The 17,111-nt window shown below is 47.5% G+C and overlaps 1 protein-coding gene across 1 annotated transcript; it reads right to left on the reverse strand.

Moving 5' to 3' along the window:
- Positions 1 to 993: 993 nt before the first annotated feature.
- On the reverse strand, positions 994 to 13,242 carry ALOX15 (arachidonate 15-lipoxygenase). Its single transcript, XM_074319990.1, is given in 15 exon segments — positions 994 to 1,274; positions 1,277 to 1,319; positions 1,420 to 1,587; positions 1,714 to 1,814; positions 2,389 to 2,510; positions 2,686 to 2,855; positions 2,953 to 3,039; positions 7,901 to 8,110; positions 9,288 to 9,431; positions 10,078 to 10,238; positions 10,431 to 10,534; positions 10,700 to 10,822; positions 10,938 to 11,019; positions 11,322 to 11,526; positions 13,064 to 13,242. Coding segments are annotated over 15 exon segments (1,986 nt in total). The 5' UTR covers positions 13,199 to 13,242; the 3' UTR covers positions 994 to 1,143.
- Between the last annotated feature and the right edge of the window lie 3,869 nt (positions 13,243 to 17,111).

The raw sequence follows: 17,111 nt of genomic DNA on the forward strand, positions 1-17,111 counted from the left end.
GACTTCCCCTTCCCCCTGCTTCCTTCCTAACCCCCCTCCCACCTCCAGACTGCATTACTGAATGATTTCTGGTGTGAAGACTGTTCCATGCTCTCTTACCTCCTATGGGCTCTCCTAAATCCCAGCATGAAACTCTACCCACCTCTCAACTGTTTATTTCCTATTCTTCCTTCAAGAATCAGACCAAGCATCACCCAAACGTCTTCTGCCAAATTAAACAGAATCAGAGTCAAGCAGCAACTTTGTTTATATGATAAAGGAAACAATTTTGGCTTATGTATACTGTTATCTTCTGTCTTAAAATACCCATAGATGATCGTATTAAGAAACAAAACTTCCACGTTTATTTTTCCAGAATTGTAATTATTTATTGAAGGTGGACTTCACTGCTTCTTCTGTTGTCACTCATTACAATAACCATGAGATTTTCACTTTTTTTCCAGTTGTTTTCATTTGAAGCCTCCTAACTGGTGAACTGCAAATGGGTTCTACATATGGATCACTCAGGCTGAAGCCCCAAGGCCAGATACCTCCAGCTGGCAGCATCTTTTTCAGTTTAACCCGTTTACTTCCATTTATCATTTTCTAAGTGAACCACAAAGTGAAAATCTTGGGAATTCTTGTGTAAATGGTTTGCTCTGTGTTGTGTCTGGCTTCAGGACATGTGGTAAATCCCATCTATAGTTAAAAAAACGTGCTACATTGTTTTGCCAGTGTTTGATTTAGGATCATTGGATCTAAGTTCCTTTCATTAATCCAAAATATCTTTTTGTTGTTGTTAAACCTTGTATTAGGTTCAAAATTATAAAACTGACAAACAAAAACGCGGTGCAATCTGACTACCTAGTCATTCTTGAAACAGTTTATATAAAAGTGACTATTATCTGCCCTATGGAAGATCCCAATGATGAGGGAGGAAGGGAGGAGAATAGGAAGAGAGGGAGGAATACAGTGAAAGAAAGCCTGTAGGAGGTGCATCTAGAGTAAGATCTGTTCACTGTGGGCATACACAAGGAAAAGCGACTCTTTAGGGAGAGTGGACATAGAAAGGGGCGCAGTTGGGGAGGGAAGACTGAAAGCACTTAGGGGCGCGGTTGTGGCTTGGGTGGAAGAGGGGGCTGAAACAACCACAAGCTGGGGCACTCAGATGGCCACACTGTTTTCCACCAAGCTGGGCCGCAGGTACTCGTGAGGCATGTCCAGCTTTGCATTCCGGATCTCGATTTCTTTATCCAGAGCAGCCAGCTCCTCCCTGAACTTCTTCAGCACAGCTGCGGCTCAGGGCCCGAAAAATACTCCTCCTCATGCTGGCCCAAAGCCTGGACAGAGAGAAAAAAAGCAGCTTAGAGCCTTATGACCCCTAAATTGGAGTGCCCACAGCTGCCCCCTTCCTCAGGAACCCAGGCACCTGGCTCTCACCATAGTGGGCTGGCGTCTGCCCAGTTGCCAAGTTATGGACATCTGGAGAGAAGCCTGATGAAAATTGGGCAGTGTTGCCATCACTGTCTCCAGTGTCGCATCCTTGGTGGTCGGTGGGGGCAGCCTCATCGTGCAGGGTGTGTTAGGGACCCAAGCATACCAATCCAGCTAAGGAGGGGCAGATATCTAGAGTCAATGTCTGCTAAGCATAAAAACCCCTTAGCCACCTGCACACAGCCACCACCCCCACTCCATGTGCAAGTGCCCAGATGCCCCCCCCCCCATGATAAGTACCTGGCCCAGGTGGACGGAGGAGTGCTGGCCAGTGCAGGTAAAGATGCACATGGTGACAAAGTGGCAAACCTGGCCCTGGGACTGTAAGGAGGTGGGAAACCCTGCAAAGGGTAAGGAGAGTTAGAAGCTGTGAGGCCAGGAATAGAAGAGAGCTCAGATAGAGGAGGCTGAGCAGGGAGAACAAGACGGGGGAGAAGAGTTATCAAGGAGTCTCAGGAACTATTGTGGGAACTGACGTGAGTGTGGGTTGGGGTGCGGGAAATGGGGAGATCTGCTGGTATGGCTCATACTGGCTCACAAGAGTCAATTATGTTAAGTGTTCAGGTATTCAGCAAGCTGGTTGACATCACATTGGTAACCACAGTGGAAATATTTACACCGTGGAAATGGGCAAATGCTACAAATCAGGACTATTTTTCCCAGAGAGCCATTTGTTAAGCATTTATGAGCAATCACTGGTCCCTCAGTATCTAGGACCTGGAGGGGTTCGTTCTTAGTGCATATGATGGGGACCTGTCTCTAGCTGAGAGGAAAATAAATCTGAGAAGGCATTTGGACATTTTCATTGGGGTTGGACATGGTTCTGGAAGTTTCCATAGAAATAGAAAAGATTCTGGGGAGGTTCAAAGAAGGAATCTCTCAGGTTGGAAGTCTCAGGGAAGGGGCTCAACTTACCAAGATCCTTGGCCCCTCGCAGCCCAACTTCACTGATTTCTCGACACCAGGTCTGTAGCTCAAGATCGTCCTTCACTGCCTCATCTGACTTATAGTGAAGATTCACAATTCCCTCCACATACCTGCCAGTCAAGGCATTGGGCCAAGAGAGCTGAAGCTGACAGGGAACCTCCAGACCCTCTACTCCTCACCCACACTGCCAGGTCAGGGTCCCCAGTCTCCCAATCAAGACCTCCAGTTCTCCAAGCCTCCTCCTCCCTGCCCACCCCCAGCAGCCCTGCCTTCCCCTTGCCTCACCGAGAGATGACTTCCCAGAGCCGCAGAGCATCATGGGCATAAAAGGAAGACTTGACTCCCAAAAGCCCCCTGTCAGCTAGGTCTTCAGGGGGACAGAATGATCTATAGCTTAGAGAGGCTCCAGCTTTCTTGAGGAGGTCCACGTGGCCTCCCCCACCAGTGCTCACCACCTGAGGAGCGTGGATAGGTAGGATCAGGCAAATACACCCACCCGAGTCCAGAAGCAAAGGGAGCATGAACTCCAGCATCCCCCTTCTCTCCTCATACCTGGTCGAAAATGCCCAAGTCAGAGATCAGCCCATTCCTGGCCCGCACATTAATTTCCATGGTATAGCGCAGGTGGGGAATTAACAGCTGGAGGGAGAAAGCAAGGAAGGGCAAAATCAGAAGGGAGCTGTGGAAGGTCCCTGCAGGAAATAGGGGTTGAAGAGCAGGAAAGGTACCAAATCTTCAAGAAAAGCAGAGATGTGAAATTCAGTGGCCCCTTGACATCAAGAGTGTTCAGTTGATTTATACTTCATTTCACAAATCATTGGCTTATTGTTCTATGATAACTGAAAGAAATCATTTTCCTTTTCTTTTCACATATGACTGGTCAAGTTAGACAGCAGGGATTTCCAGTCAAGATGGTGGAATACATAAACACTGTGCTCACCTCCTCTCATGACCACATCAAAATTACAACTAAACTACAGAACAACCATCATTAAGAATTGCCTGAAGTCTAGCTGTACAGAAGTCCTACAACTAAGGACATACAGGTAAGAGGGGCAGAGATGCAGAACGGGTTGGTCTCACACCCACATGTGGTGGTTAAAAGTCAAGAGGGATATCTTGGCTGTGGAAGTCCCCTGGAGGAGCAAGGGGTTGGGTCCCAGCCCCACACCAGGTTCCCCAGCCCAGGGTTTCAGTGCCAGGAAGAAAAGTCCCCACAACTTCTGGCTGTGAAAACCAGCAGAGATTGTGGCTGAGTGAGAAAGAGGGCTGCTGGAGTCCCATGTGTTTCGCTGAAAGGGCTGTGCATGGACTCACTCGCTGACGGACTCACTCAGTCTGAGCTCCAGCACTGGGGCAGCAGCTTGAAAGATGCCCTGGGCCTAGAGGGAGGAACTGAAATGTCTGGCCTTGGAGTGAAGGCTGGAGGGGCAGCTTTCTCCCAGATAGAATCCATTATTTCTTTTTTTTAGCCCTCCCCACTCCCTGAATACAGACACAAGCAACCACCATATCCAAGTCTACATCAACCTGGCTAAACACTGTTCATTCACCCCACTCTGGTGATTCCCTGAGACTCCACCCACCCAACTTTCAGGCACACCCAAGCCACTCCAGTGGCTTTCCCATACAAATGGCCTGTCTTAGCTCATGCTGAAGACGTTTCTAAAAATCCCTCAAAGGTTCACAAAACCCAAACAAGCAGCATCTGTCTTCAGTGTGTCCCATACCTCTGGCTGAGCAGCCCTAAGCCTGGCACTAGCAACAGCCAGCTTCAGTTTGCAGCTTGGCCTCTCAAAACATCTCCAAGCCCAGCATGGGTGTTGGCAATATGTGGATTGCTATGTGGTTCATGCCAGGTAGCCCCTAGCAAGGCTCAGGCTGTGGCTGAACTCAGCCTGAGTCAGGGCACCTCCCAGGAGACCCCAGGGCTGGCACTCCTGGTAGCCAACTTTGGACTGAGCCTGAGCATCACCTGGCCACCTCCAAGGACAACCCCCCCTAAGGGCAGACTGGGCAGGCACCATAACCCGGTTAAAGTGAATCCTGCTCTGTAGGGTCAGTCCCTGCACACCAGCTCCTCCACTGTAGTCATGCCAGTCTTCACAAACAATCTGTCTGAGCATCAATCCTTCCCAGTGATGTGCAAATGGCAATCAAAGGCTCAACTACAACAGGAGGGCACACACAACCCACACAAGGGACACACCTGGAGCACCCAGTCAGTTGTCCAGGGAGAATGTACCACTGGGCCCCACAGGACACCTACTAAAGAAGGTCACTCTACTAAGACGGAGTCATAGCAACCCTACCTAATACATAGAAACAAGCACAAGGAGGCAGCCAAAATGGGGAGACAAAGAAACATGTTTTAAATAGAAGAACAGAACAGAGCTCCAGAAAAAAAAACTAAACAAAATGGAGAAAAGCAACCTACCAGATACAGAGTTCAAAACCCTAGTTATAAGGATGCTCAAGGATCTCAGGGAGAATTTCAACAAAGAGATAGGAAACATAAAAAAGAGCCAGTCAGAAATAAAAAATATAATAACTGAAATGAAGAACACATTATGGGTAATTCGCAGTAGAAGAGATGAAGCAGAGGATCAAATCAGTGGTTTAGAAGATAAGTAGCAGAAAACCACCAAACAGAAGAGCAAAAAGAAAAAAGAATCCAAAAAAATGAGGACAGCTTAAGGGGCCTCTGGGACAACATCAAGCGTACCAATATTCACATTATTTGGGTACCAGAAAAAGAGAAAACAAGGAATTAAACACCTATTTGAAGAAATAATGATGGAAAACTTCACTAACTTGGTGAAGGAAATAGACATACAAGCTCAGGAAATGCAGAGTCCCAAACAAGATGAACCCAAAGAGGCCCACACCAAGACACATCATATAATTAAAATGCCAAAGAGAGACAAAGAGAGAAGCAGCAAGAGAAAAGCAGTTAGTTACCTAGAAGGAAGTTCCCCTAAGACTGCTAGCTGGTTTCTCAACAAAAATTGTGCAGGCCAAAAGGGATTGGCATGAAATATTCAAAGAAGTTAAAAGCAAGGATCTACAACCAAGATTACTCTATTTAGGAAAGCTATTATTCAGACTTGAAGGACAGGTAAAGAGCTTTGCAGACAAGACACGCTAAAGGAGTTCATCACCACCAAACCAGTATTACAAGGAATCTGAGGACTTCTTATGGACACAACATTTTTTAAAAATTAAAAAATAAATTTAAAAGATGAATAATAAATTGGTAATACCTACGTATCTATCAACAATTACTTTCAATATAAATGGATTAAATGTTTCAATCAAAAGATAGGGCAACTGAATGGATAAGAAAACAAGACCCTTACATGTGCTGCCTATAAGAGACTCACTTCAGATCAAAAGGCACAAACAGACTGAAAGTAAAGGGATGGGAAAAAGATATTTCATGAATATGGGAACAAAAAAAAAAAAAAAACACTCTGGGGTAGCAATACTTGTACCAGACAAAATAGACTTTAGAACAAAGGCTAGGAAGGAGAACTGACTCTGGGTGGTGAACACACAATGGGATTTATAGATGATGTAATACAGAATTGTACACCTGAAATCTATGTAATTTTACTAACAATTGTCACCCCAATAAATTTAAAAAATAAATTAAAAAAAAAACAAAGGCTATAACAAGAGACAAAGAAGGACCCAGTAATCTCACTTCCGGGTATTTATCTGAAGAAACCTAAAATGCTACTTCAAGGGCACCTGTACATCCATATGTTCATTGCAGCATTGTTTACAATGGCCAAGATGTAGAGGCAGCCTGGGTGTCTTCGATGGATGAATGGATAAAGAGGAGATGGTACATATATACAATGGAGTGTTGCTCCACCATGAAAAGGAATTGTTTCTTGCCATCTGCAGTGGCATGGATGGGCCTGGAGGGTATTGAGCTGAGTGGATTACGTCAGACACAGAAAGACAGATGCAATGTGATTTTGCTTATATATAGAATCTAAAGAACAAAAACAAACCAAGCAGAAATAAACTCAGATACAGAGAACATTTTGATGGCTGTTAGATGGGAGAGGTGTTGTCAGGGGTAGGTGAAAAAGAGGAATGGATTAAGATGTACAGATTGGTAGTTACAAAACAGTCATGGGAATGTAGAGTATAGCATAAGAAATATAGTCAATAATATTGTAACTATGTATTGTGTAGAATGGGTACTAGATTTGTTAGGGTGTTCACTTCGTAAGTTATATAAATGTCTAATTATTATGTTGTACACCTGAAAGTAACGTAATATTGTATGTTAACTATAATTCAAAAAATTTTTTCAATTATTTAAAAGAAAAAGATTAGATCATAGCAAATACCACCCAAAAAAAAGACTGCTTGAGTTCTAGCTCAGTTTCTCAACCTTTTTTCATTATCACTCATTCTAAAGAGCCTTTTTAGATAGTTTTTCCTACTCTCACCCCCCCATGAAATTTTAATGCTATAGATGTATTATATTTGTTATGTACTGTATGTATATATGTACTTTATACATAAAAATTATACATTCTTGCCCCCCAGAACAACTTTCACCTCCTGGGGGGGCATAATTGCCCCCACCGAGAATGTATGCTCTAACCTGCCTGCCTTTGGAACTTCATTTCCCTTTTGTCCATTACACTCACCTTCTTTCTGTTCTTCAAACATGCCGATCTTGTACCGGCCTCAGAACCTTTGCACTAGCTAGTCCCTCTGCCTAGAACAATGTGCCCCTTGATTATCTCATGGCTGGCTCCTCACAGTCTCATTCTCTATGTCATCTCCTCAAGAAAGCCTTTCCTGACCACCCAATCTAAACCCCTCCGTAATATCACCCTGCTTTGATTCTCTGCATTGTACTCATTGCAGCTGATATGTTACAATACAATCTTTATTGTCTGTGAGCCCTAAACGGACATGAAAGCCCCCCAAAATCAGGACCTTGCCTGTCTTGCTTAGCTCTGGCATCTAGAATGGTTCTTACCCCATAGGAGTCACCCAAGAAAAAAAGTTAATGGGTGAATACTCTGCTCTAACTGTAAAAATCCAGGCTACTATTGTTGACCTGAGCACCTCTAACTAACCTATGTGTTACTATTTTAGAACCCTTCAAAACCAGCTGGAATAATCTTATGTGTTATTTGCATGGTCCCCACTTTTTGGATGGAATCCTCATTTGTGTGTACTATTTATATACCATATGTCTATCTGTGCTTTACATAAAAAGAGTAAGACTTCTCACCCTACCCCCCACTCCTGACCCCTCCCACCCCCCACCTTGCCAATGATGGGAGGTGATGTTACCCTGTTGAAAATGCAGAGTAAGCCACGCTCTCACTCCCTTACTCTCTTGTCTTTCATTGGTTGGCTCTCCCCATCCCCTATGATTCCACAGAGAGGGTGCCTCCAGAGGTGGGACTGTGCCATGGGGCAGAGAGAGGGGCAGGCAGGAAAGAAGGGGATAAGGTGTTACCTTGAAGATCGGATGTATTGATGGAAGGCACCTCATAGTGGCCACAGCGATAACCTCAGCCATCAAATGTCCCCTCAGAAGATGAGACTGCAGCTCGTGAAGCTGGAAATCAGAACTACGGACCCAGCATTTAGCCAGGAGCCAGACCATTGGGGGATCCGTTGGCAAGAAAAGTGGTGGTGGGGGTGATCCTGCCTTTGGCAATTGGAGCTGGAGAAGGAATGAGTTTGGGGAAGGAAGAAGATGAGTGTCAGGTGCCCAGCAGATTCCTCCTCCCTTGCATATGTAACCCTTTCCTTCTTCCCCAAATTTGCTTAGCTTTCTCCATCTGCCTGCTGCTACTCCCCAATAGCCACTATTCCGTCGCCTCCTTTTCCTATCAGTGCATTATCACTGTACAAGCTGCTCTGCCTCCAGCCTTTTGCAGAAACAGCTCTTCCACTACCTCTTTGGCCTCCACTTCCCCTTTCAGTCCCCTCAGTGTGGACAAGATTCAAACCCTCTGTTTACTTTATCCCACATTCTTTTTCAGAAACCTCAGCTTCTCTCCAATCTTTCAACACCATCCCTATGCGGCTAAGTCTCCAGTTCTCAGCTAGTCACTAGCTATATGTAACAATTTGAATGTCTCCCCATTACCTCATAATTGGCCAGACAAAGTCCACCTGACCATCTTTTCCTCTTTATTTGTCCTATTTCTGAAGATGCCTTGCCTCTTTCTTTCCTGTCTCCTTGAATCCAGGCCAGTTTAATTTTCCTCTGCAATCCCACTCATCTTTCCTCTGCACCCCTACAGCTTTTCCCCATATATGAGTCCATCACCCTCACCGTGGACAATTGCTGTAGCATATCACCCTAATTCCTGTATCTAGCATCTTCCTTCTCGAATCCATCCTAAACACAATGCCCTGTATAATGTGCCAGCAGTATCTTTCACAACAGCCTTCACCAGATTCCTGTGTTCATATTCCTTGGTTTGGCATCCACCGCCCACCAGAGCCTGGCCCCTCTTACCTCACATTATTCCCCACCACTCCAGCTCAACTGTCCACTGATAATCTCCTGACTCCTCACACTCAGCTCTCATCCAATGCATCTTCCCTTGGGGGCAGGTGTTGCCCCTTCCCCAAGGCTCATGCCCACCCCATCTCCCATGACCCCTCCCAAACTGTCTCTGTCCTCAGGTACTTCCTCAGTACTGGAGATTTGCCTAGTTTGTCTGTCTAGCTAGACTGCAACTTTCCACCTTTGCCCATTTCCTCCTTTAATGCCTCCCCTAGTGCTTTAGCACAGTGTCTTACAACAGAATGAATCCTTAGTGAATTTGGGTGAGGGGCTGAGCTGAGAGGGCCAACTACAGGGGAGCAAAACTCCTGGGTCCTCTCACCTGGATGACCATGGGCAAGAGTTTCCCATCAGGTTGCAGTTTCAGCATGACCAGAGGGGCAGCCAGGTGCTGCTGGCTACACAGTATGATGTTGGCCTTGATCCCATCCAACAGGGAGAAGTCGGCTTCAAACAGAGTGCCTCCCTAGATGGGGCAAATGGCAAGGGCTGCTATCAGTATATGGAACTTCTCCCCACCCTGTTCCCCCCAAAGGAAGAAGAAAAAGAAGGAAACTATCTTGTCTCTATCGCCTACTTTATACCAGGTAATGGATCACGTGCTTTTAGCCTCATATAATTCTTACATGCACTTGAATTAGCCCGTTTTATAAAAGAGGAAACAGATGACCAGAGAGGATAGAAACCTCGCCTGAAATCACAAAGTTTATTACATAACAGCAGAGCCAGGATTCACACCTAAGTCCATCTCACCCTATAATCCATGAGTTTTCTCTCTCAGCTGGTCCATGTTGACTCCTGACTAACAACCCCACCCTTGACCTGATTCTCTTACCCCACACCCTCCCCAAATCCCTAGCACCAAGGCCCAGTTATTTTGTTTTGACTCTGTCTCTATCACCCATCACATTCTTCCTCCACAGTATGCATTTTTCATTCAGGGAGGAAGGCCATGTGGTTGCACTTCTCCAGAATCACTCAAGATTTCTCCTGTAGAATCCCTTCTTGCCATCTGTAAGCAAGTTGGGCCCACAGTGGATGCTACAGCAGCACAAACGCTGACTCCACCCCCATCTCACTGTGTGGTCTCCTTTGGGCTGGTATGTCCATACCTGACGTTCCTTCTCCAGCTGGGCCTGCAGTTCTTCCATGCCTGGAGGGAATACTAGGCGGGCAGGAAGTTGATTGGAGCGCCTCAGCAATAGGGGGTTGGTGCCATTGAGAAACTGGTACCCAAATAAGGCATCCTCCTTCCAGGAGGCCCGCACCTGCTCTGGGGATGGCAGTTGTGGAGCATGCTGTGAGATCTGAGCTCCTGGTTCTTCCAACTCCCACCAAACCATCCCCTCTCGATCCCAGCCTGCCAGAGGAACCAAGACCTCAGATCTCCCAGCCCTGGTTTCCTAGATCGGGTAGGATCTGGGGGTAAGGGTCCTGGGAGAAGCAGTGGGGTAGAGGGACTGACCAGCCAGCTTGCTCTGGCCACACCAGAAAATCCTGTTGAAGTCATCGAAATCCTTCCAGCAAGTCAGAACATTTAAAGAGTCTTTGATAGCTAGGTCGGCCAGCCTTCAGGGAAGGATAGGTGAAGAGTTTGAGAGTTATTCTCAGAATCACACATTATAACCACAGGCATGCACCTCGGGCTAGTCCATCCCTTTGCAGTCCACAGTAGCTTCTTGGTCTCCCCTGGACCAAGACACCTCCCTCTCACACATCCCCCCTTGTTCTCACCCCTTGGCCAGTGAAACCTCAAAGTCAATTCTCTTGTCCTCCAGAAATCTCTCATCTACGGGGAGGTCACCTAAAGTGGTAGCAGCCACATTCAGGATTAACCCATCCTTCCAGTTACCCCACCTGTGGCACAGAAAAAAATGAAATCAGGCATTGGTGGTGGGAAGAGTCAGCACTCCCTGTGGGGTCAGGAAGAGTCAGGTTTCGGGGGTGGGTGGGGATAGAGGGTAAGGCTAACCGGTACAGCTTCCTTCTCTCTTCCAGCTCCTCTTCCCGGTGTTTCTTGAACAGGCCTTGAGTGTCATCTACCACCGTGTGTGCTAGAAGTGCAACGGAGGTGATGGAGGCTGAGGCTTCTCCTGAGAGCCTCTCCCCTGTCCCTGCCAAGGGTGCCTCCTTAGCTGGCCCTTCCGAGATGCGGGGGTGGGGGGGACTGACCCTTCAGCATTGCGCCCCTCCCCAGCCTCCACGCCGCTGCTGTGTGCCACCTCCAGCAACCACCCCTCTTCCACAAGACCCCGCCCTCTGGTTCCTGTCCCCACGCCTTGTCCCCTCTTCTCTCCCTCACCCGCAGCTTCTCTTGTGACCCAGAGACCTCCTCACACCCCCACCCCACGCTCACCAGTGCCCTCGGGTAGGCTCAAGACGCCTTTACCCTCCACCCAGCGGTAACACGGGAACCTGAACTCTTCCCCACTGGCCCCGGGGCCCTGCACAGAGATCCAGTTGCAGAACCAGGCGTCATCATTCAAGAGGTGCCGTTTGAGCAGTTTCACAAACAGCAGAGGCCCCAGGTACTCCGACACATCCTCCTTGAATTCCGTCTCCTGCAGGCGATAGAAGAGACTCAGCATTGATGGAGATCGCCGGAAGGGGGACTCGGAGTGAGCCCGGTTCCCCCGACTCCCTTCCGCGGGACCACTGGGAAAGTGGCGCAAAAGGAGCCAGAAAGAGAAAGGGGGCACCCTGAGCAGATAGCTCCACGACCCGTGACAGGTCAAGTTCTTCAGGCCGAGGTGAGGCGGAGGAGGGAAGATGCACTCCTTCCTGCCCTTTTCCCCTCCTGTAGTCATTGGCGTGCCAAGCTCTGAACTGGGCACTGGGCACAGGCGCTGCGCCCTGGGCGAGCGTACAATTGAGCGAGGAGATACACTGTTGACAGGCAGTTACAGCCGTGAGACCCCGATGCCCCCACCACCTCCTCCAAGGCTGAGCGCGACAGAGAACCCACCGAGCCTGGGGGCGGGCTTCCCGGAGGACAGTCTGTCTAAGCAGAGACCTCCAGCAGAGTTCAGTCAGGAAGAGTGAGGCGGAGGGAAAGTGGCGGAAATGCGTGCCAAGGAGAGCAAGCGCGGGAGCCGAGGCTGAGAGAGGCTGAGCCGTAGCGAGGAGCAGAGCGCAAGTGTGGGAGATGAGTGGGGCCGGTCTTGAGGAGTCTCGAAGGTGAAGGGCTTTGGATTTAGTCTTGAGAACAAGGGGAAGCCATTCAAATGTTTTACGCCAGGAGGAATGTTTTACCGGTGAGAATGTATTTGGAAGAAGTCGCTCTAGCTGTAGAAGGGCTTGGAAGGGCAGGAGAGAAAGCGGCGAAATGGGAGAACAGGCTGAAGGTGACGTAGGTTCAAAGGGACCCTGGTGGTTGGGAGTGGGTGGACATTCCGACATGGTGGGAGGTAGCCAGAAGATGGCATTGACGGCACTCGGTTCTTGGTCAGACAGAGGTGACGGGAGGAGGCGGCGCGAGGGACTTCTTGGGGAGGCAACAAGCGAGGTCTGAGAGGTGGAACAAGGGGAGGACTTCACCTGCGCCTGTCCCTTTGAGGCATCCATGGGAGAGACATCCGGATCTGGGGGTATTGGAGAGAGACTGACGGGCGATGGGAATTTGGGGGTGGGAATTGCGGAGGAAAAAAGTAACAGGAGCCAGGGGTGAGTACCAGGTAGATGGGATGCCAAAGGCGCAGCGGGTCGCGAAATTCAGTGCTGTCCTCTGTTAGCGTCTTCCCCCCACACTTCCCCGGGTTCCTCCTCCTCACCCGGTCCCACCCCAGTGGTAAACCCCGCAAGGTCGGAGATCTAGCAACAGCAGAAAAGGTTTGAAATAGCAGCTCTTAAGAACAGAGGAAACAGGAGGTGCACGGCAGCTCCAGGGTCCCAGAATTTCAAGAAGGAAGAGGTCTGTGAACGACGAGGAGCAGAAGCATCCTCTCCACTCTAAGGAGCGCTTGATGTGTGCCATGCATGGCCCTAAGCGCTCTGCCTCGCGACCTCAGGGCGCTGTTTGCGCAGTGAGCGCCTCTTCTCCGGTATTTGACTGTCTAGGGGCCAGGGGCGCAGCACACCGCCGGGCTCCCACCCGCTCACCTTGCCCCGGGTCGGCCGCAGGCGCGTCCGGAGCTCGGCTTGGCCGTGCTGGCCAACCAGCCACAGCTTCACCTGGTTGTTGGAGCCCGCGCAGAGCGAGGACCCAGTGGACACGCGGACGCGGTAGACACCCATCCTGCTCAAAGACGTCGTGCCTTCTGAGGGGGAAGACGGGTGGACGCTCCAAATAATATGGCCCGAGGCCCCGCCCCTTGGAAGCCTTGCGGGAAGTCGCGGGTGAGTGTGGCTGGCCGGACTCCAAGTAACCCCGCCTGGCGATGCGCTGGGCCCCCAGCTCTGCTCAGCCCCAGCGCAGAAGGGCAGGGCCAGGTGCGGACCCTTATCTTGATGGGGGGAGGATGAAAGAGGGAAGCAGAAGAGGATTTGGGCAGAAATCATGCAGGAAGAAGGAGTCCATGCCTAGCCCAGCAGGCAGACGGTGTATGTGTGGCTGGGAAGCCCACTGATCTAAACAAACTCTCTTCTATCTCTCTCGCTCTCTCTTTCCTCACAAGTTGATTCACCCCTGCCAACGGTCAGGCTTAAAACGGAAGGGGTAGATGAAGGAGTGGGGGCAAGGAGGCCTGGTCTGCAGTAGCATTTAAGGAAGGTACATTCGAGCCACCGAATTAATTTGAGCAATTCGAAACACTTGCGTCCCTTCCTTGTACCAGGCTCTGGGGCTCATTCCTTTCTCGCAAAAAAAAAAAAAAAAAAAAAAAAAAACCCTGCTTCTCTGTTGCCTACAGTATAAAAATCCAAACTTCCTGCTATTCAAATCCCTTGCTAACCTGGCCTGCCCTCCTCCCACCTCATCCAATGCACCCCATTCTCATCTCTGGTCTCTCCATTTTTGGCTAGAGTCTTGTGTTTCCCAGAGCCCACCATGCTATTTGCTTGCAATCCTTGCTCCTGGAAAATTCTACTCAGCTTTTTGAACCCAAAAACTGGTTAGACTCCAGTTTTTCAGAAAAATCTTCCCTGGTCATTTCACCCCTCCCCACTGCCATCACCGGCGCTCATCAGCTTCCCCTCTACTGCGTTTGCCCTGTGCATACGTCTTCTTATTGCACACTTACTACCACAGTAATTTGTTTGTATGTCCATGTCCCCCACCATGGTGAGCTCCTTCTAGGTAGGGAGGGACCACATTTCTAACACGACTTATTCACTTTTTTTTTTTTTGGCATTTTAAAATATTTTATTTTATTATTAGTTTCAGGTGACAACTTACTTTTTTTGGATTTAGCACAGCATCAGGCTTGTGGGTGTCAACAAGTGTTTACTGAAATACATTTGTTGCGACCTGCACAACACAAGCCATGGGAAGGCGAGGGGAGGCGGCGAGGGTTAAACTATAATAAAGAGACAGAGACTCATATATAGTTAAATCACAGAGGACCAAGGGACTCGCAGCCTCAAGAGACTGGAGCCCCGAATCGGGTCACTGACAGTATTTATTGATTACAAACAATGAGCATCACATGATTAGAGGCAGGGTCTGTGAAACTCTTACACCATTTCAAAAAAATGATTTCAATACCCAATTATTTGTCCCAAAGCAGCCGAAGCATGTTGTCCCAAAATGACTAAGGTGCGGTATGCACCACCTGGAGGAGAGAGTCTCTCTTGGTGAAACTGTCCCATGAGCTGAGCAGAAAGAGCTAGATCTTATCGCTCTAACGGGTCTCTCTCACAATAAGGTGAGAGGGAGTAGCAGTTGCAAGCAGCAGTTTCCCACAAGAACAAGAAGAAGGAGGGGCAAGGCTCCCTCCTATTATTTCTTATAACAGCTCATTGGGGTCTCAACGGGGTCCCCGCTGGCTTGAGTTGTCCCTCCCACGAGGAATCTTACTCATCTTTGACCGCAGACCCTTCTCTTGAAGACCAGATGGAGAGACTCAGGATATTATAAACTCAATCCCAGAGAGGCACAGTCCCACAACGTCTTCTTTCCTTAGGGAAAGGTTGGGGGGGACAGACGGCTAGGCTGCTGTGTGACCACATCCATTGAGCTGAAAGATCAGTTAGAAATAAGTCCTTCCATTGGAGGAGACAAAGACAAACAAATAACTCCCAGACAATGTAAATAATAAGAAATAATAAAACAAATTCTGGTACCACCGTGGTATGAACTACTATCAGCCTAATAAAACAAATGAAAACAGTGGAAAATGCATATTTTCTTGTTTGTTTGGGTTTTTTAGTGGGAAGTACATTCACTTGATTCAAAGTTCACAAGGTACAAAGTGGGATTCAATAGTGTCTTGGTCCCATTCAGCCCCAAGCCGCTCAGTTCCTCCACCCCCAGGTGTCGCTATTACCAGTCTCTTCTGTGGGCATTTGCAAGACCATGCGTATCCTTTTTGTCCTTTTTTTCACACATAGTAGCAAACTTTACATACTGTTCTGCACCTTGTTTTTCTTTCCCACATTGCAACATGAATCAAGAGGTCATTCCATGTCATTGCTTAAAGAGCTTCCTTGTTCTTAAAGGTTCCATTGTTTTGATGTAGTATAATACACTTTACTAGTTTCTTACAAGTGGACATTTAGTTTGTTTGCAATCCTTTGTAAATATAATAATTTTTTTTGCTGAAATAATTACCTGGTATATACATCATTTCTCATATATATCTGTAGTACAAAAATCCTAGAAATGGAACTTCTGGGCCAGAAGCAAGTGTAATTTCAGCAGAAATTGCTAAATCACCCTCCATGGAAGTTGTACCGATTTACACTCCCATCAGTGGGTCCACTCTCATTCTCCCTCACTCTTGCCAATACTGTTTTGATAAACATTTTTACCTTAGCCAGTCTGGTAAGTGAAAAAATGGTTCCCCAGTGTAATTTTAATTGCATCTCTCTTATTATGAGTAAAGTTGAGCATCTTTTCATATTGTAGGAGCCATTTGTATTTCCTTTTCTGTGGACTAGCTATTCCATTTTTCTATCAGATTTTGATCTTTTTCTTATTGATGTGTAGGAACTATTTCTATATTAGAAAAATTCACCTCTTTCCAGCTCTATCACTACTAAAAGGGTCCCAATAGCAATGACAGTCCTCTTTTACCTGCACCAAATCCTTGGAGCCTAGATTTTGCTCTATGATATTATCCGCCGATAAAAAAAATCTGGGCTCCTTAGTGGAGAGCTGACTTCATGCTTTGGGACAGGAAAAACAAAACTCAAGGTAACCTGGAACATGCAATTGTTGCTAATAATAATTAATAAATAAGTAAATAAATAATAAAAATAAATGTGCCATCAAGAAAGTCACAAGCAATACCAATAGAGCAATATGTCCAATTCAAGGGGCTCCCATTGGCCATGTTTTGACTTTTGAGTAGCAAAGGCTAAATAATAGATAAGGTTAATTGAAATAGATAAATGTATCAGTAAGAATGCCTTCTAACTGTGAGGAACCAAAAAAATCAATTGGTTAATTAGTTGCAGTTAACCAAAATATCGATTCAAAATGTTTCAAACAGGGCTGGCCCAGTGGCTCAGGCAGTTAGAGCTCCATGCTCCTAACTCCGAAGGCTGCCGGTTCGATTCCCACATGGGCCAGAGGGCTCTCAACCACAAGGTTGCCAGTTCAATTCCTGGCATCCCGCAAAGGATGGTGGGCAACACCCCCTGCAACTAAGATTGAACACGGCACCTTGAGTTGAGCTGCCACTGAGCTCCCAGATGGCTCAGTTGGTTGGAGCGCATCCTCTCAACCACAAAGTTGCCGGTTTCGACTCCCGCAAGGGATGGTGGGCTGTGCCCCCTGCAACTAGAAAACGGCAACTGGACCTGGAGCTGAGCTGTGCCCTCCACAGCTAAGATTGAAAGGACAACAACTTGACTTGGAAAAAAGTCCTGGAAGTACACACTGTTCCCCAATGAAGTCCTGTTCCCCTTCCCCAATAATATATATTCAACACTCATTAGTTATAAAAAAAAAAAGAAATAGAATACTTCCTATACCCTAGAAACCTTATTTTTAAAAAAAGTCTCAAACAACAGGGAAAAATTATTATCTTAGAGAAGAAGAAGCCCA

Source organism: Rhinolophus sinicus, linkage group LG15 (assembly GCF_036562045.2).
Source record: "Rhinolophus sinicus isolate RSC01 linkage group LG15, ASM3656204v1, whole genome shotgun sequence".
NCBI classification, from domain to species: Eukaryota; Metazoa; Chordata; class Mammalia; order Chiroptera; family Rhinolophidae; genus Rhinolophus; species Rhinolophus sinicus.